The 21798-nt window shown below is 36.2% G+C and overlaps 1 protein-coding gene across 1 annotated transcript in view; it reads left to right on the top strand.

Annotated features, from left to right (window-relative positions):
* PREX2 (phosphatidylinositol-3,4,5-trisphosphate dependent Rac exchange factor 2) overlaps nt 1-21798 on the top strand; it is a 290449-nt gene that overhangs the window by 208487 nt on the left and 60164 nt on the right. Inside the window, 1 exon segment of the mRNA XM_012463660.2 lies at nt 1885-1999. Within this exon segment, the coding sequence (XP_012319083.2) occupies nt 1885-1999 (115 nt within the window).

Genomic DNA, 21798 nt, shown 5'->3' on the forward strand with positions numbered 1-21798 from the left:
TATTTTCTTCAGTGTTCTGGAATTCTGACTAGTTTAATAAAACTATAGCACAGCTAAAATTAGCAGTCACTTCCATATTTTTCCGCCTCAAAATGGTGATAGTTTCTTTCACTTTGAAGAAACCTCATGATTTAGTTTAGAAACTAGTGCATTTAGCAGTCTTGAAAGGAGATTGTTTAATCAATTTTGAAATCATCTATTAAAAATTGAGGCTCTTAAGTAGTAATGCATTTCAAGGGAAAATAATTTACATTTCCAACTTGGATCCATGCCATTCCTGTTACTGGCAACCTTTCCACAGGAAATCTTGTATTTCTGGGCCACTTTTCTGTGATTTATTTCCTCTCCAAATTTTTTTAAATCATACCTCACAAAGGTTAAAGGAAAAAGAAATAATCAAAAATATTATTTAAAAATGTATATGCTATTCAAAATACATTTAAAATTAGTGGGATGTTATAACTAAATTAACTGACAATTTGAGTAGAGGTGATTTTCTAAGATTTCATTTTATACTTTTTATTTATTACATTAATATTTCTTAAGGTTGTTATTTACAATTAAGAATATGAATATACATGGGGAGTGAACATTTCCATTTTCTTACTGTGACACGTTTTTATTGTTGTTACTGTGGTTTTAAGAGACAGAGTCTTACTCTGTTCCCCAGACTGGAGTCCAGTGGCATGATCCTGCTTACTGCAATCTTGAAGTCCTGGGCTTAAGTTATCCTCCCACCTCAACCTCCTGAGTAACTAGAACTACAGGTGCATGCCACTATGCCAGGCTAATTTAAAAAATTTTTTTTTTAGAGACAGGGTCTCGCTATGTTGCCTAGGCTAGTTCTGAACTTGTGACCTTAAATGATCCTCCTGCCTGGCTCTGAAAGTGCTGGAATTACAGGCATGAGCCACCATTCCTGGCCTCTGACATATGATAACGTACAGTTCTGCCTCTCATGTATATGTTTCAAATATGTACATATATGTGTCATATGTAATAGACATGTGTGTATAAATATAAAATACATAGGAAGTATGAGTTTAGCTTCACAAATAATGTTGTAGAGGAGGAAAAATAATTTTCTCTATATGTTTCATAATTCTTAGTTGGGATGGACCCCCATAACAAAAGACAAGTTAACAAGAGAAAAACAAACAGAAGTTTAATAACATATATATCTCATGTATACATGAGTGATACCTAAAGAAAAGTGACTAAATCTGAAAGAGATAGCTTTGAACTTAGGCGTAAATGCCATGGTTCTACTGAAACAGAAAAAGAAAGGTCTAGGGAAGGCCCAGTTATGAAGTGGTGACCAGGAAAGCACCATCAAATAAAGGAAAGATTTGTTGTGCAGGTAAGACTCTCTGTGATCACCATCCTTCTCTCCCTAGTACAGAGAGGGAGACACTCTTACAAGTGGAGACTTCCTTCATAGATGTAAATTTTCTTTATTAAAGGGAAACTTCTCTGTTTTCAGAGTTTCTCCTGTGTCTCTGTGCAGTTTCTCAAAATAACCAGATCAAAATAATCCTTATGCCAGGGAGGAATATTTTGGGGTGGTATATTCTGGTATCCGACAGTTATATTTTGGAGTGGCATATTTTGGTTTCCTGCAACATATACAAAATGTTTTAAAAATAGAGAACAGTTAAACCAGAAATTTTTTTGCCCACTGGACAGAAAAATCACCAAATGTTTGATATTTATTTTGAGAGCAGAACAGTTTTCATTCATTTCTGGACCTAATATAGTTCTTTTGCAGATATGTTGATAATTGGTCCTCTTTGCAAAATTTACTAATAATCAATAAAATTATACTACATGTGGAGAAATTGAGTTATAAAATTGTTTGCAAAGTATGTTTACTTGTTTCGACAGCACTGGAGAGCATGGAAGGATATTATTATAGAGACAGTGTTTCTGTGGAAGAATTTCAAGCTCAGATAAATGCAGCCTCACTGGAGAAGGTCAAGCAGTATAACCAGAAGCTCAGGTATGTAACATTCCAATAAAAAAAAAAGTGTCTATATTTCGATAGAAAATATATTAATAGGATTTTTTATCTTATTCATTATATTAGATTATTAATAACATTTCTTTTGATATAAAGTTCTAGTATTTAGGATTTAATGTTTTAAATATTTTCATATGCTATACTTTTTCCAAATAAAAATAATTAAATAAAAGTGTTTTGAAAATTTTTATGCAAGTTTTAAAATTTTTGAAAAGATAAAGAGAAGGAGTTAAATATATAGTAGACCATTTCCAAGAAAGAAAATCACTGGCATATGTTATAGTGGTGTCCCCTACGCGATTGAGTAGATTAAGGGTAAAACAGATTTCTCTGTGTACCATTAAACAGCTGGCGCCCCCACACAGGGAGAAGAATATGTGTTCAGCATGGAATATATGATTGATCATGTGCTTGGTATTGGAAAAATATTTACTTTTAATGCGTCCCTTAATGCTTGCATTTTACTGTCTTTTTCCTCCAAAAAGTAGTGTTACTGGTACAATGATAAATGACAGGAAAAATTAACCACAGTAAGTGAAGGGAAAATGTATTATAATTCAAAAGCTTTATTTGTCAACAAATTATTAGTCTATATATATCTTCTTATCTTATGAATTACCCTGTTGACAGATCACTTTTAAAAAATTACTTAACAAATTAAGGCTTTTATTTTTAATAGTAAAAGATATTTTTGTTCTAGCTTTAGCCTTAATAAATCAAAAATACCATTTTGACAGTTTAAATTTTTTATCCTGTCAACTTAAAGGAAGAACCTGAGGCAAAGTTAATATAAGTAGAGAGTTTATTTGGGCCAAGCTTGAGAATTGCAACCTGGGAGCATAGACTCAAATTGCTCTGAATGTTCACTCCAATTAACAGCAATTACAAATAGATTTTTTAAGGGAAAAATGGGAGACAAGGAGTGAGCTGATACAAAGTTGTTTGTCAGGCATTCTTATTGATTTACAGAAATAACATTGACAAATAACATTGGCTGTCCATTGTTAAGCTCTAGGGTGTGGGTTATAGCGTTCAGTGTGGCATCATTAGGATAAGTTACAGGTACTTGTGGTGATAGCAAGCAGTTACAAACGATAAATAAATAGCTCAAAAGGAGTAGAGGGATGTGATTTCTGTCTCATTATAATGTCTCTCCAGGCCGGTTAATTAAAATAACTTGCATTCATCAGATAAAAGTTATTTTCTTTTCTCATTTCCGCCTTTTGATAAAAAATCTTTCTTCTTGACAGCATTGATGATTAAAATTTGAGTATCAAGGTGTCCATCATTAGGAAGGTTCATTCCCAAGTAGTTCTGTCAAAGTTATTGATTTATGGTTGCTGTTGCTTGTTGAATCCTACCTAGATTCAGAATATCATCAATTTAGTTTCCTCAGAAGAAGGAAAACAACAAGAGATAGTGGAAATATAATCTATGTAAAGATTATAACTAAAAATAAAATTTAAATGCCAAAACAACAACAAAAATAAACTTATTCCATTAGGAAGTCAACTAAAAACATTATGACAAAAATTAAATATATGTTCTTCTTTAGAGACTTGTAGCCAGGAAGTAATTCAATATTTAATCCAAATTATAGTCAAATAATAAAATTCAAAAAAAATGGACAAGACTAGAATCTAGTAACAGGCATACTATAGTTTTTTTTTTTTTTTTCTGAAACACTTTTTCTTTATCCAGTTCTCCATTTTTACCAAAGATAAATCTTAGTTGAATCAATTTACTTGCAAAATAGGTTTTAGTGTTGTGATACTTTGCCTGCTTATTTGCAGGAAGTGCAAAAGAACAGTGAATGGCCTAGTCTCTTTTAAGTTAGCTTTACTGGGACTTCCATAAGAGCCTCAGATTCAACTTTTAAAAGCCCCAAGGCCAGCCAATCCAAGGATTTGCCATCAGACTGTCTGCAGTACTTGTAAAAAATGAGTCAACTCTGCTCTTCTTGAGATCCTAAAATGCTTGAGGTTCCTGGGCCTGTCAGAAAGTGACATTCTTTAGTTACCACGAGGACAGAAACTTTATAAAGGAACTGTGCAGAGAAGGTACCAGACCAATCTTTCCAAGGGTTTTTTTATTGGCTCTATAAAGTCTACATCAGTTCCTCAAAGCAGTCTGATTGTATCTGAATCGAAGCCATTTCAGTCAAAGTTTTGGTAAAAGAACCAGTATATCTAATTATGTCTCTTAAAAAAGGAATACAGATTTTTGTTGAATTTATACAAACAACTATATTGCTAGAAATTAAGAGTACTTAATTTGAATAATAGAATACCAACTTCTATCTTTGCATCAGTATATTATTAATGGTAAAGTTATTTTAATAAAACCTTATAAACAAATTCATCCAATCTTAATCAGCTTTAACCACACAAGATAAGATTTTAAGAAACCTTTCATAACCTTTTAAATTTTTCTATTAGAGAGCAAATCAATGCTCTAAGAAAACCTTGTTATTCTAACAGTGGGCCTCAGACCCTGACCCTGCATCAGTATGCTTTTAATATTAATGTTAAGGTTTTACAAAAACTAAATAATCCCCTTTTAATTTTAGCCAACTTGATCACACACAAAATTTCTTTCACAAGATCCATCTTCTACAAACCTTCTATAACTTACTTAAAACATCAATTGTATCCTACATTTTACCATAGAACAAAAATTTACTTTCCTTTCCCCATTATCATGACCATATAAAGTTCTCTTTCATGTAAAAGAAAAATTACTCTGTCTTTTCAACTTTCTTTACATTTTACTTTCATTATATCTTCTGCATATAGACATATTTCTCTTATATCTGGTAGTTTTAGTTATACATACTGAGTAAAGTTTGTATTAGTTTGTTCTTATGCTGCTAATAAAGACATACCAAAGACTGGGTAATTATAAAGGATAGAGGTTTAATTGACTCACAGTCCACATGGCTGAGGAAGCCTCACAATCATGGTGGAAGGCAAGAAGGAGCAAGTCACATATTACATGGCAGCAGGCAAGAGAGAGAGCATGTGCAGGGGAACTCCCATTTATAAAACCATCAGATCTCTTGAGACTTATTCATTGTCCTGAGAACAGCATGAGTAAGACCTGCCCCCATAATTCAATTACCTCCCACCAGGTCCCTCCCATGATGCATGGGGATTATGGGAGCTACAGTTGGAGATCTGGGTGGGGACACAGCCAAACCATGTCATTCTGCTCCTGGCCCCTTCCAAATCTCATCTCCTCTCATTTCAAAACTGATCATGCCTTACCAACCGTCCCTTAAAGTCTTAACTAATTTCAGCATTAACTCAAAAGTCCACAGTTTAAAGTCTCATCTAATACCAGGCAAGTCCTTTCCAACTATAAGCCTGTAAAATCAAAAGCAGTTTAGTTACTTCCCAGATACAATGAGGGTACAGGCATTGGGTAAATACACCCATTCCAAATGGGATAAATTGTCCAAAACAAAAGGGCCACAGGCCCCATGCAAGTCTGAAATCCAACAAGGCTGTCATTAAACATTAGAGTTCCAAAATGGTCTCCTTTTATTCCATGTCTCACATGCAGGGCATGCTGATGCAAGAGATAGGCTCCCATGGCCTTGGGCAGCTCTGCCTCTGTGGGTTTGCAGGGTACAGCCCCACTCCTGGTACCAATTTGCTATACTAGTTTGTTCTCATGCTGCTAATAAAGACATACCTAGGACTGGGTAATTATAAAGGAATGAGGTTTAATTGACTCACAGTTCCACATGGCTGAGGAGGCCTCACAATCATGGTGGAAGGCAAAGGAGGAGCAAATCACATCTTCCATGGCAGCAGACAGGAGAGAGCATGTGCAGGAGAACTCCCATTTAGAAAACCATCAGATCTCTTGAGACTTATTCAGTATCATGAGGACAGCATGGGAAAGACTCACCCTCATAAATCAATTACCTCCCACCAGGTCCCTCCCACAACACACAGGAATTATGGGAGCTACAATTCAAGATTCAGGTTGGGACACAGTCAAACCATATCACAGTTTTAACCTTGTAACTAATTTTCAGTGAAAAACCTAGGAAGCAAATAATTTTGAACTATTTTATACTAGTATTTTTTTTATGAAAACCATTTTATAATTTTTTTAGAAAGAGGTTTTCTAAATTTTCTGTTTAATAACAGATCTAAATATATTCAGCTTTACTATGCTATATAAAAATATGTTGTTAAAGTATATAAACATACATTTATGTTTAATGATTAATGTTTCAGTATTTTACTTAGAAATGACTTAGACATTTTATGATTAGCTATTAATTAATTTAACGTAACATAATCCTAAGATTTTTGAATTACTGAAAAGAATTCTGAAACTATGAAACAGGTACTCTCTGTAATGTCTTTCCCAGCTGTTCTAGGTCCCTAATATTTACATGGCATCCAAAGATGGCAATGAAAAGCATGGCCCACTTGAGTCCTGAATTTCCACACCAAGTACAGGGGAAATTCAGGAGCTCAGAACAGGGGACAGAGCTGTGAAGAGTATGATTGGAGGATCAGACCCCTCCAGCATGACCAGGAGGAGAAACTGGGCCAGGGAGAAAGAGGCCATGTTAAGCTTGATTCTACTTTTTGGTTGGTGGTTTAGGCTCTGAGGACTTGTCCCCAGGCCTCACTGTGGCCATCTCTCCAGATCCCAGATCTACATGCTCAAATCCAAAGACATAAGCTCACAGACAAATTAAGCAAATATTTAAAAATATCATACGAATTACAGTTTTATGACCTTAAACATCTAGCAGAGATAGTATAAACTTGTCTGACCAATGGACAAAAATTTCCTAATTAAATTATGAAGCTGTTTCTATTTTATTTTACCAATAATTTTAAAACTATTTTTATTTACCAAAGGTTACTAAAATCACGTGAATTTAAAAAGCATTTGGTCTAGTTATTTAATTTATGAATACACATATTTACAAGTCAATTTGGTATCATAGACAACATACAAAAAGACGTGTACACATGTATACAAAAAATGCAGGCAATCATAGAGATCATCTAACTTTAGTTTTGAAACCTTTCCCATGAATCAGGTAAACCTCTCTAGTTTAAATGGACAGTTGTATCCAAACTGTGCCTTTGTAAATGGAAAAGGTTAAAGTTTATCTGTTTCACATGGCTGAAGCCCTTACTGAAGTTTAGAGAAATAGGGTAGCAAATTTATATCTCAAATCACAGATACAAAATTTAATATTTTTAAAGAAGGAATTTGGGTATGTTAGAGGAAGGTTAAAAATGAATTTCAAGGTAACACAAAATCACAGGAATTTACCATAGAATTTCATAAGGAGGCCAATTTTATTTAGATAGGTAGCTTTTAATTTAGTGTCTGTTTTCCAAGTAGATAACTGAACTCAAGGTGGAGCCCATTAAGGAACAGGGCCAACAAAGCATTTGCAGTTTTTAAAGCTGAATAATTTAAATATGTGAAAAGCCAGAGCATTTAGATTTTTTTAAAATCAAGCATTCTACTTTTATATTGAATCCCAGAATCCCCCCTCACAAAAAAAGGGAAACACCATGGGACCAGGCCAAGCAATGCTTCTACAGTACCCTGTGCTACAAAGACATTTCTCTAAGGTTTAAACCTTCCCTGTCTCATCTATACTGCCAGGGAAATGAGTACTGTCCTGTAGCAATAACCATTTACTGTAAACAATAGCCCTCAGCCACCTCCAAAAGTGTAGCTCTGCCAGTGACTCACCAGTCATCTCATATACCAAGGTCAAGTTCTCTCTCAGTACGAAGTAATCTCTGGTACTCTGGAAAGCCAACAAAATCAGGTAACACAGCACAAAAGATGATAGAGTATGAGGTCTCAGAGGAATCTGTCTGTGACTTTCTAGACTTCACGGTAAGACAGATGACCCCCAAAAGGGGTCAGTGGCACTGTTTTCTGTGTTTCTCGAACAGTCTGAGTCATTAGATGTCTCTCCCAGATCCTTTTATGTGGTACCAAAGATGGCAAAAAGGAAAAAGGAGTCAGGAGGAATAGAAGTAAATAAGAGAACAGTTTTTAAGAAAGGAAGTGAACAGAGGGGACAAACAGATAATTAATGAAGGGTTTCCATCCACAGGAAACTAATCTTCCCCAAAGCAGGATCCAAAGAGAAAAAAGCAGAAAGGCCTTAATATGTATAAAATGTATATATACATATATACACACACACACATATATAAAATATATTAATATATGTGTTTATAATGTGTTTTTGTATGTGTACTTAAATATCAGCTTTTAGTCAAGCTGACTTCTGACCATAGAGCCCTTTAAAAACATATTTAAATATATTAATTTATATATTATATATAATATATATTATTTGTATATAACATAAATTAAAAATATATTTTAAAAATATATTTTAATAATTTTAAAATTTTTCAGATTATAGCCAAGACAAACAGCTGATATTCTGGCTTTTGAATCTTTTTTTTTTTTTTTTAACCAAAGGCACTCTCCCAAGTGGCAAAGTCAAAAGTCACAAAAATATCAAAGCAAAAGAAGCTGGTTCCCTAATCAGGAATCAAACCTAGGCCTTGGTGGTAAGAACATAAAATCATAGCAATTAGACCACAGAGTGGAGGGTTTTTTCTTTTTCTTTTTTGTAAATCTTGCAGGGTATTATTATTTTTTTAAATAAATCTTGCAGGATATTCAAAGCAGGCCATTTGAACATTAGAGGATTTTAACTTGATTCAGATCTAATCTCAGCAGGAGTGCTGCTCAGCTTATTCCCTGGATGTTAACATTTCAACATCAGCATCAATAATTAGTCTTAGTTAAAAAAAAAATGGTTGTATCTACATGTTTATAATCTCAGTAGTTTTAATTTAATTCATTTCCCCGTTTTAGACTATTAGTCTTTTAATTAACTGTTATATCAACCTAAGCAATTGTCCGCTAGGCAACAAAGGTGTATTTTGGAGACCCATCTCGTTCATTGGGTGGTCTTTTTATTCATTTATTTATTTACTTAAATTTCTCTCTTTTTTTACCCCGTCCCCTCTGTGTCTTCATGATGGGTTTTTTAGTTGAGCAAAGAATAGTTTGAGAACCAGGCATCCCCCAGAACCAGAAGGAGCTCATAGGAACTCCAGGACTGGAGTCACTACGCCTCAATAGGAGTTTCAGGGAGGGAGTCAAATGCCTGGGGAATTCCCTCTGGTGGTGGTGATGGGTATGTTCTGTTTACCTCCTGAATGGAGGCAATCGTCTCAGGATTTCTTTTAGAAGTTTTCTTTTTTAAAGGACCATTGGAAGTAGGTCTTTAATTGTCTGCTTTCAAAACCAGCTTTTTCTAATTGTGTACATAAATAAATTATTTTAGATACTTCAAAAGATCCCCAGTTTTGAAGAGGTTTATTTTTTGACAATTCCAGGTTAGGTGGATCCACATTCCCAGATATTTAATAGAGGATGTCCATCGTGTTATACATAGATTCAGCTGATGTTTAATAAGAGTTGGTTACAGAAGAAAAATGATGCCCAGGCCAGGCACGGTGGCTCACGCCTGTAATCGCAGCACTTTGGGAGGCTGAGGCAGGTGGATCATCAGGTTAGGAGTTCAAGACCAGCCTGGCCAACATTATGAAACTCCGTCTCTACTAAAAATACAAAAATTAGCTAGACATGATGGCACATTCCTGTAATCCCAGCTACTTGGGAAGCTGAGACAGGAGAATTGCTTGAACCGGGACCCAGGAAGAGGAGGTTGCAGTGAGGCGAGATCCGTGCCACCGCACTCCAGCCTGGGCTACAGAGGGAGACTCCGTCTCAAAAAAAAAAAAAAAAAAAAAAAAAAAAAATGAAAAAAAAGAAGGAAAAGAAAAAGAAAAATTAAGCCCCAAATTTCAAAACTAGGAAAGTATCTGCAATTATTTTTAGACATGCTGTGTAAAACCAGACCACTGGTGCCCAATTGGCAATCCTTACCCAAACCTCTGCTGTAGACAGGGGCAGGAAAACTTTGACCTGAGGCCCTGGTCCTGAGACAGGCTGAAGGAGGAAGTTCTCTGCAGAGCTCTTTGCCTGAATCTTCTGTCCAAAGACAGAGACTGAAGCCCTCACTCATAAAGGAAAGAGAGAGGTTTTGAGAAACAGCTCAAACGAAGTGTAGACCTTTGGCCAAAGACTGGGAGGTCTGAATTCAGGTGAACTCACCTGAAACTCCCAATAGGACTTCTGAAGATGGAATGTTTGTGCTGGTATCAAGCCCTGCTTTCAGAGAAAAACACCAGGTGGTCAGGGTAGTCACTCTGAATCCTGCCAAGTTATGCCAGATATGTCAACCTAAAAGGAAGAAGCAAAAGCAAAATTAAGTAGAGAGTTTATTTGGGCCAAACTTGAGGATTGCAACCTAGGAGCATAGATTCAAGTTGCCCTGAATACACTCTGATTAGCAGCAGTTATGAGTGGATTTTTAAAGGGAAGAAAGGGGCACAGGGAGTTAATCTTGACTTCTTAAAAAGTATGTCCACTGACTAAGAAACACTGATTTCATAAGTTTAAGTCCAATCTTGTAAAAATCTTTCGATTGACAATTGTCATCTCAAAAGAAATTTTGCCTTGATACCTGACAAAATATATTCTTCTTTGGCGGGGTGCAGTAACTTATGCCTATAATCCCAGCACTTTGAGAGGCTGAGGTAGAAGGATTACTTGAGCCCAGGAGTTCAAGACCAGGTTGGGCAACATAGGGATACCCTGTCGCTACAATTTTATTTTTTTAATTAGCCAGGTGTGATGGCATGTGCTTATGACTCCAGTTATCCCAGAGACTGAGGTGGGTGGATGGCTTGAGCTGTGGAGGTCAAGGCTGCAGTGAACTGTGATCATGCAGCACTGTACTCCAGCCTAGTGACAGAGAAAAATATTAAAATTAAAAATTTATTTTATGTCTTAAAATACAAAATTAAAGCATTTGTAGAGAACTTGTAGCTCTCTCCGAGCTACAAGTTCTGAGAATACAAGAGAATATAACTCTTGACTCCAATTTAAGAAAATCGGTCTAAAACATTGCTGTAACAATTTTATCTCCTTGTTGAGGAGAACCAGAGTTGTTTTAATCTGCTCAGGATTTTGCTTTCAAATAATAATTTTAAGCCACAATTTTCGCTGTATCACTGTCCTGCTCAAAGCACTTTAGTGATGTCATATTCTCACCCCCTAAAAAAGTCACAAACTCTCTAGCATGGAAGTTGGGATCTTTCATGACTTGGACCAAGACTGCTTTTGTCTACTGTCTATGGATATATCAGATGGATCAGCAATGCTGTATTTTTCACTTTTTTGAAGACGGAGTCTTACTCTTGTCACCCAGGCTGGAGTGCAGTGGAGCATTCTTGGCTCACTGCAACCTCTGCCTCCCAGGTTCAAGTGATTCTCCTGTCTCAGCCTCCCCAGTAGTGCCACCACAGGTGCGCCACCATGCCCAGATAACTTTTGTATTTTTTGGTAGAGATGGGGTTTCACCATGTTGGCCCAGCTGGTCTTGAACTCCTGACCTCAGGTGATCTGCCCACTTTGGCCTCCCAAAGTACTGGGATTACAGGTCTGAGCCACTGTGCCTGCCCTCATTTTTAATCATGTGCTGTACTTGACCTCTTCCATGACTTTTCACCTCTCACTTAGCATCTGCCTCCAACTGTTTATAAAACTACTCTTGCTATAAATCAATGTCCAGTTCTAGTATAGTCCCCTTTGTAAAATATTTTCCTTTTATTATTGGACTGGAATAAAACCTGGGCACTAGTTTTTTAAAAAGGTTCTTAGGAGATTCTACTGTACACCCCAAATTGAAAACCAATCCCCTAGATCAGTAGTTCTCAAAATATGATCCCGAGACCAGAAGCATCTGTAGCATCTGCAGACTTGCTAAAAGCTCTTGGATGGGCACAGCAGCCTTTGTTTTAACAAACACGGTGGATGATTCTTAGGCACATTCAAATTTCAGAACCATTGCCCTTGGCCTAAATGAATATCAGATCATTCTACTAGTCTTTCAATGTACTTTATTTATAATTATTACAGCATTCGGTGTTCCTCTAAAATGATATGGTTACATGTAGAGATTTCTCATCTTTTTATACTAGTATAAGCTCTTTGAGATGTGGGCTATGTTTATCTTGGTATCACTCATTGTGTTTATCAAAGTATTTTGCCTAAGAAGCTCTCCACAAATGTATGTTTGGTGCATTAAAGTTTTTAGGTGTAACTAGCAGGGAGAAATGGGAAGATGACATGCCATTCATACTCCTGTGGATCTTTTATTAAAAAACAGCAATGTAATATATACTCATATAAAACAGATAGCTGACAAGATGTTTAATAACGATATTTTATTAAGATAATAGCATGAACATTAATTACATGATACCTTGTTCTCATAAGAAAACATTTTAATGTCTCTTTCTTGGAGAAAGCATTTTTAAATGTACAAACTCCTCAAAACAAATTAGGTGCCTTTGTCAGAATTACCTGCTGTATATCCTCCTTGTTGTGTATTAGATTTCCTTTGCACAGGAAGACAATTATCTTCCTTTTGACTTTCAATAATGCCTTTTCATATTGCTTCCTTCTTGGATAAGGTGTTAATTTCTTCCTTTATTTTTCCTGTTAATCTGTAATCACAAATGCTCCTAAATTGCTTTTGGGCAATCTGCTCTTGGTTTTCCGGGCCACAAGCCCACACTGACCATTTATTCACAGGGGTCTTACTGCCTGTTTTAAAAAGTAACCCCAAGGTGTCAGTCTCTCCTTAATAACCTAACAACTTTTTCACACTTTCACTTCAAACCATTTCATTCTGGAAAGTAATTTGTTTACTTACTAATTAGACCTCAGAAAATGACTTTTTTTTTTTCATTTAACCTTACAACAAACTATCATTGTCTTAGAAAGCATTCTTTATCTCAGCACTTAACTGCTCTGCAGAAAGTTTAAAAAAAAAAAACATTCTTTAGATTATAAGTTTCAGAAACCAAACTCAAACTAGCATAAGCAAAATACTGACTTGGCTTATGTAACAGAGATATCCAGGGGCTGTGGCCACTTCAGGCGTGGCTCTCTCCAGGAGGGTTACAGGTCCTCAAGATACCATTTCTCTCTCCATCTGTTGGCGTTTCTTTCCTCTATGTGGCCTTCCTTTTCGGGCAGGGTGGTTTCACATTTGGGTAAAGATGGTTCCTACAAACCAGTGTTCTATTCTCAGAAGAAGAAGACAAGGTGAAACCACCATTCCTTCCCTAGAGCCCCAAGGACCTTGGGAGGCAGTCAGTTAGACCCAGGCCATGCACACATTCCTGGGTGGGGTTGGCACTAGATAACACCAAGGAACTGTCACCAAGAGTGAGTGTCAGGATGCTGGACAAGCAAAGTCAATGAATTTCACTCCAGTTATGGAGATCGTTCCAGAGTCGTGGAACGATCTCCATAATTGGAGATGGAGCAGACGTGAAACAGACATGCTCATTCTGTTCCAGAACCGTAAAGAGATACAAGTCATTTTCTACTTAAAAGGATAGCCCCGATACCTACCAAATTTTAAGGACATTTTAAAAGTCAGTAACAATGTTAGGTGAGTTATGTGGATTGTTTGAAAACTCAATAAATTCCATATTATCATTTCCATTTTAAGGAGAATTTAAAGTTACCTAGATAGTCTTGGGAAACTCAGGATTTAAACCAAAGACATTTTCTCTTTATCATCCATATTTTTAATATTATATTACGCCATCTGAGTGAATGAAGTGAACATTAGACAGTGAGAACAAATTCTGTGTTACTAACTTTTGGTGTCAGATATCAGTTGCCCCCAGCTGCTCTGATTTCATTCCATTGAGTATTTATCCAGTTGGTGTTACAAGAGGTTTTCATTTTTGTGAGAATGAGAAAGATAGAAAACAAACAAGTAAATAAGTTAAACAAAGTCTTTCAGATGATGGAAAATGCAGTGAAGAAAATATAAAGCAAGCTGATCTATTAGGAGGTTAGTAATTTGGAGAAGGTAGTTAATGATGACTTAAATACTAGGTGGTATTTGAACATTAACCTGAATCATAAGGAGACAGCTTTTCTAAAATCATGGGCAAGATCTTTCTGGAGACAGTGAATGGATGTAGTTGAATCATTATAGGAATAAGCTTGTCATGTTTGAGGAAGACAGAGAAAGCCAGTAGGAGTCTAGCACACTGAGGAGAAGGGTGTGAATGGAGAGGGATGGACAGGGCCCTGTCATGTAGGGTGGTGGGCCATTGTAGGAAACTGCAATTTTATTGTAAACACGATGGAGAGGCCACTGAAAGGTTTTACTGAGTTATTGCTGTCCATTTGTATTCCATGCATTGATTACCAGGAGTCATAAACACAGTTAAAGTTTTCACGAGGTAGTAATGAAGCTGGCCAAGGCCACATGGCTTGGCCTGTCCATTTTCCTCCAGTCTCTTGTGGAAATACAGAGACAGGCCATTTGTCTCTGTGAGGCTTTGTCACATGCATTACAGCCATAATCCTAGTTACATGGAGAAAACCTGGTTTAATTTTTGCCCCCAGTGAATAAACTGAGCTAGCAGAAATGTTTACAGCTGTTTGCACAATATAACCCCCTCCTGGGCCAAGTCAGTTGATTGATTTGTTTCTACTTATTAAAGAGTAACAGCATGTAAAGTGTTTAACTCTGGAATTCTGACAAAAAAAATTCAGGAGGTAGGGTGTTTTTATCCCTTCCCTTCACCATTCTCACCCTGTGTTATTCTCTCTTTTCTACCTAAGGCTTTCCTTTGTAGTCTCTCTGGCTATGAGCTATCATGCCTATCAGCTTCATTTTTCTCTGCCCCACTTAAAGTAATACATCTTTACCAAACCCATTCATTTTAATGTGTGCTGCTTATTGGCAGGAAGCACCAATGCCTGGTAAAAACACTATTGCATTTACATTTACAGTTAAAACATAAATCCAAACAGTGTTCTTTGTGTCAAAACACTCCTTTAATGTTTGAAGGGTTTAGATTATTATGTTTAGAATATTATTTTCAGAATGAAATAAACAGTACAATGAAATAAAAAGAAAAAAGAAAAAAATTGTATATTATGAGATTGTTTTTGTGTGAAGTGACAATTTTATACTGAATTTTGGGGCTTATGATTTGGCATATCTGAATGTAAATTCATCATCTTTGTAGGAAGGAAAGAAGAAAATTTTTGAAGCAAATATTCTTTGATGGTGTGCCTTTGTTGATAAAGAATGGCACATTTTCTTTAAAGAAAGTTTTCAAAGCCAAGTATATTTTATGTAATAAGTAGAAGGAAGATAGATATTTTATTCATGTTAACAAGAAGTACTACACAAATACCAATCTCAGAGCCATGTATTTTGAACAATTTTTCAACAAGAAATGTCTGTCCAGAAGTATGTCAGTGTTCTCATGATAACGCATCTATGAAATGTGTCGCTTCTCACTACTTCTGCAGGAAAAAAAAAATTAGTAACTGTGCTCTCCTGAAATGGGGTGAATATGAAGAATGCCAGGAACTTACTTCCATTTCATGTCTTTAAGTACAGCTGAGGAACAGCATGAGAAAGTGAAAGGACAGTGGGACTTCAGCTTCCGTGCCCTGTCTCTGGGTGTTGGCACATCTCCCCATCCCCTTCTCTTTCTTCCCTGAGCCCTCAGCTCTGTTACATATTCCTTGTCTGATAACAAATAGTATATAGAAATAGAAAATTTAGTGTTCTATTGGTAAGGATCTTGTAAACTACCTGAAATCGACAAGATTACAGCTTAAGATCTGAGAGTGAGAACAAGAGAGAGAAAGACAGAGGGAGAAAAAGCATATTAATTAGCATATAAATAATGCCATTGTCCTTAAATTGTTTTTATTCATAGAGCTGCAGCTTTAGAGCTATTATGTGATGTGATTTCTTTTTAAATTAACCAGAAACATTCCAGATGCATTTTTATCTCCTCTATAGCAGTTTTATATTTGTTTTCCCCTCTATCTTTTAGCAGAATTTCATTTTTTAATATCTTAAGATGCATTCATATTTTGCTTTCTTTAAGAGTAGCTGTAAACCAAATGTGTATATTCAATTCATTTTTGTGTGCAGACTTGGAAATCAGAGTTGTTGTCATAGTTGTACATTTTGTTTTATTTGAGAAGTGATTGTCTCCTGGCAGGAGAAAACAATGAAATCTACAAAGAATTTGAATTAGTTTATAATGCTTGAAAGTTTTGTGGATGTCTTTCCTATACATGAAATTTATGAAAAAGCTAACATTTACAAAATATGTTATACTCAAATGCCAAATTCTTGCACAAAGTAAAACTAAAGAACTGCTGAATACTCGCATGTATTCAACAAATACTGTGCTCTTATCAAGTACCAAGGACAGCGCCTCGTGTCCCAGAGCCTTACAAGAGATTAAGATTGCTGCCTGACAAGAACATTTTGTCTGTAGGTTATGATAAATGTTAAACAAAATTTTCACTAATAATCTATAGCAATATGTGAGACAAACTATTTAGGGAAAGTATAAAGTGCTATGCATGTGTACCAGAAGAGAATCAGTCTTAAGCCATTGGGGATGGGATGATGGTTGAAGGTTTCAGGAATGAATTAGAGGAAGTGACTTTTAATCTAAGATCTGAAAGAGGAGTTAAGATTATAATATTTAGGGGAGAAGGGATATTTTCTAGCAGAGGGAACAGCATGAGGGAAAATCCTAAAGGGGAAAGGAGAAATTGTAAGGTTATGGAAGCTGGAATTCAAGAGGAAGAGGGACCAGGAACATACCTGTGACCAGAATCAACATGTTTTATTTTACCTCCTCTGCATCCAGCTCTTTCTCATTTTTTTTTTTTAACCCAGCTTTCACCCAGGACACGCTTCAGCTCCATTTCTATTTGCTCAAATAGTGCGATTATTTAGGACCAATTTCTAATGTATCTTCTTGCAGAATGCCTTTAGTTATAGCTTCAGCTGGAATTGATCAGTCACTCTTGTCTTTACAACCTGATAACCTGTTTGATTTCATTTGTTTTAATTTGGTCTGTGGGTTATTTGCCTGCCTTCCTCGATATATATTGAGGACAACCACGTCCTAGTTCCTCACTGTGCTTGGTACAAAGTTAGTACCATAAAAATAGTTGAATTGAATTGAAAACCAGTTTAATCATAATACATTGGCTGTCTTTTCTGTGGAATATCATTTTATTGAATTTATTCCAGTATCCAGCCTACTTTGTTTTATATCCAAAAAATTCCAGGCCATTTGAAAAGTGCAGATGCTGACTCTGTTGGAGGCATCTCAAGAAAATTCATCAGCATAACCAAGGTTCATAAATTTCACATAAGGCAAGATCAGGTAAAGTTGAAACTGTAGTGACACTTTGAAAGCAATATATCTCTTCTTAATTTGAAAAATAATATAATTCTATGAAACCTTGCCACTTTTGCTTTACTGAGAATGTGATATAACTACACATACATTTATGCACGTAGTATTATGTAACTTACTTGGACTGGACTGATTCTTATTTTAATTCAGGCTAATTCATTTGCCCTTAAGAAGTGTAAGTATAACTAATATCTATTTTACTTTCATGTTAAAGAAATTTTTAATGCAATTTTTAGGTAAGAGCAACAAGTGAGATTAGAATTGTTTATGAGTTTTCATTTTTGTGATAAGTCCTTTGTTGTGATAATATTTTTAAGGATAAATAGATATTCTGGATGACAAGTAGAAGCAGATAAAATCATCTGCTAAAAGAATTCTTTGAAGAGAACCACCTCTGTCTCAGAGCTAATAAAAGTTATTGTTTTCACCAAAGCAAGGGGAAGATCAAAGTCCTTTGTGCTCCAAATTTCCTTTGGAAATAAATGAAAGCTAGAAGTGTCAAAGGGAAAATAAACATACCCAAAAAGACAGTTAGGGAAATATACTCTGTGAGGAAAAATTGTCTGTGCTTATGGAAGCAAGATTGATTTTTATTTTTAACTCTGCTGACTTTTCTATCTGATCACAAGGACAATCTGTCTTAGAAATATATTCAAGTCATCTTAGTCAAGCTCCTTCAGTGAATTATTTTCCTATTGCTTTTGTTCAGTTCCTTTTTGCTGACACTTCAGACTTCTTTTGTTTTGTGACTGTACCGTGCAGGTGAATGAATGATTATGAATTATCCTTTCAAAGCTTTATCCCTACATCAGTCAGGAAATTTTGCTTGCAGCCAGAGCTTTTGATGTAAAAGCCATGATTTTAACTTAGAAGAAATTAATATGGATTTACTGAAACTCATGATTTGTGTGAAGAATAGAGCTTTAGGTTTATAAAATTAGCTGCCTGGTTAAATGCCACCCCCCAACTTCAACTGGGGGCACAGTTCTATTTTATGTAGATTCAAGTTTATGAAATTCTGTCAGTCATTTAGGAAAAGAATCAACACATTTTGGCTTGGCTTTTTGTAATTTCAGTTAGAATGACATCCATTTTAATTTCCTTGGCCAATTCCTATATCTTTCCTCACATGCCCCCAAATTTGCCACCACCTCCCCTGCTGAGGTCTTCCTACCTTCCCTCCATTAGTCTTTTAAAAATAATTCTATTCCATGATTCTATTATAGCACATACCCATTATGCTTCATATACTTTATGTGTCTGTTTCTCCTTTTTACCTTACTTTTTTCCTTGTTTACCCTTTCTGACAAAGTGGCTACTAATAGATGATTATTAATAAATATTTGTATGTATATAAATGCTCAAAAGCCAGGGCAACCAACTAGGACACAAGATATAAACAGTGACAGGTTCTTGACTCACATCATGATGACTTAGCAGATGGGTCTTCCTGGGTCCTTCTATTCTGTTTTGTGAACTACTCTTTATGGCTTAACGATATTTATTGTGCACCTGTATGCAAGTGCAGAAATGCACACAGCACTGAGGATACAGAGGTGAACTGGTCAATATGCCCTTGAGAATTTTAAAAGGAAGGGTCAATGAAACCAACAGGTTATTTTGAAATACTCTACCAAATGCCATGGCTGATGTAACAGGTTACCTGGGGAGCACAGAACAGGAGCATTTAGGAAAGACTCAGGAGTCCTGGGACTGGGGACTGCTCTGAAAGATGACTACCGGAGGGCCAGGTGGAGAGCGGTGGAGAAGCTGTTTCAGGAAAGAGAAAACAATACAATCCAAGGCGTTGCGAGACTATAATAGGTGGGAAGGGGATGAAAGTGAAGTTGGGAGAGGAACAGGCCACAGAGGGCCTCAGATGCCAGCCAAAGCACTTCAGCAGAAGCCTGTAAGTGAAGCAACGGGTTTGTGAGTTCTAAGCAGGGCACACTGGGGTTGGAGAGGATGCATAATCAGCTGTCCACCCTGTGGTACCATTGAGGACAAATTAGGGGTGAGGAAAAGATGAGCCAGAGGGACTGGTTAGGAAACTTAAAATATTATAGGCAAGTGATAATAAGAACCCTAAGAAGATACAAATGGAAATGGAGTGGAAGAAAAAGACGAAAGTAACTGAAATAGTTGGAGTCTTATTGTTACTTGGAAATGAAAGAAAGTATCTCTGATGTGAGACTGTGAATCAAGCCCACTAAAGTGTTCCTGCTCTCATAATGAATGTTTCTTATGCAATATTTCACATGGTCAGAGAAGAAGGATTCATCTATATCCATTTTAAATGCCATCAAAATGCATTATCAGCCATATTATTTGCATCAAATTCCAAAATAAAGTGTCAAAATATATACTACATAATATTATATATGGTAACATGTAATTTTAGCTGTATAATGATAATTATATATGATTAAATATAAACATTTTAACAGAATAAATTAGAACTTAGTATATTCTCATTTGTTTATTTAAATATTAAGACATTTTAATCAAGTGGAATTGAAAGCCTATAGTTCTATTCCATTCATAGTATATTTCATATGATTATAAAGGAAATCTCAGAACGTTGTGAGATTGTGTGCACATTAATTCATAGTCCCAGAACTTGGGAGATCATGTACCCATTAATAATTGAAAAGGGTCTCAGATGTGGTTCAGTTTCTATAAACTTTGAACTTCATGTACTTGAGATATCAGTGAACTCAGATGTAAAATTAGATGCATTCAAAAAACACAATGGGAGATGACAGATGAACAAATCCCTTGCTAGTCTTAAGGAGAAGCATTTTCAGTAGATCTAATATGACATTCATTGCATAACTTCTGAGCCAGGTAAGACAAAAATAGAAATATGCTTAATAGACAAAATGACATTTAGGTTATGGGGAAAACGTTTTCAGTTTGTTTTGAATATGAAATTCTGCAGTGGTGTGAGTGAGAAGAAATAGAAGGTTAATGATATGGAATTGCTGCATTAATATAGTGGAAGATGGAGAGTTAGCCTGGATTCCAGTGCCTACCCTCTCATTGACTAGCTATATGGCTTGGGGGCAAGTTCTTAATATTTTCGAGCCTGTTTTCTAATCTGTCCATTTGGGCTAGTGATGCTTTATACACTGTCAAGTGCATTAGCCAAGAAGAGGTATGTACCATCCTTAGCATTTGCCTAACATATAGAATGGCTAAACACAGAGATTTGTATCTGAAGATGGGTTTCATGGAAGGCAGCTTTCGTGGATTTTTTGCAGAGCAACTTACTCAGAGAACAAAATTAACACCAAGAGTTTCTCCACGGTGCTCAGTGCCGGCCCCACTGAGTAGAAAAGACATAGAAGTAACTTGCATGCAATAGCGATGCAAAATAGAACTGGAAGAGCATTTTTTGTTCACAGAGATGTTCCTGAGAATAATGTAGATACTGCATTGATTTCACACTAGTAAGCATTATAAAGAAAGAGGCAATTAAAAAAAAACTATCCAGAAGAATGTACAGCTTTAGCTGTGCTTCCAGTCCTGGATTTAGCCCAAAGACAGAAAGGATGATTGCCCAGATCTGCTGTGAACAATGGTACAAAGGCTTGCAAGTACTCCAATGGGAATATTTGAAGTAGGACCATTTTATGTAGTGTGTAATTGAAAGCTGTTTGAGACGTATCACAGTCAGGTCTGTTTTACTATGCTTGAATGCTTCCGGATTCTGTAGGCAGTTAATAAAGAATTGCCATTAAGTAATTTCGGTTATTTTGCAATCAAAAATAAAAGTTGCGGCCAGGTGTGGTGACTCACACCTGTAATCCCAGAACTTTGGGAGACTAAGGCAATAGGTTCACTTGAGGCCAGGAATTCAAGACCTGCCTGGGAAAAATAGAGAGACTCTTAACCCCCATCTCTACAAAATTTTTAAAAATTAGCCTGACATATTGGCACATGCCTATGGTCCTAACTACGCAGGTAGGTGAGTTGGGAGGATCACTTGAGCCCAGGAGTTTGAGGTTATAGTGAGCTTTGCTTGCATCACTGCATTCCAGCCTGAATGACACAGTAAGGCCCTGTCTCTTAAAAAAAAGTTGTGAATGAAATAGCAATTCCACAAACTCAACATCTTTTCATGTTCTTTTTTTCCTTCAACTTTTATTTTAAGTTCTGGGGTACATGTGCAGGATGTGCAAGTTTGTTACATAGGTAAATGTGTGCCATCATGGTTTGCTGCACAGATCATCCTGTCACCCAGGTATTAAGTCCAGTATCCATTAGCTATTCTTCCTGCTGTTCTCCCTTCCCCAATGCACCCCAACAGGCCCCAGTGTGTGTTGTTCCCCCACC

This window comes from Aotus nancymaae, unplaced genomic scaffold, assembly GCF_030222135.1.
Source record: "Aotus nancymaae isolate 86718 unplaced genomic scaffold, 86718_ANA_hifiasm-v0.15.2.pri h1tg000036l, whole genome shotgun sequence".
NCBI classification, from domain to species: domain Eukaryota; kingdom Metazoa; phylum Chordata; class Mammalia; order Primates; family Aotidae; genus Aotus; species Aotus nancymaae.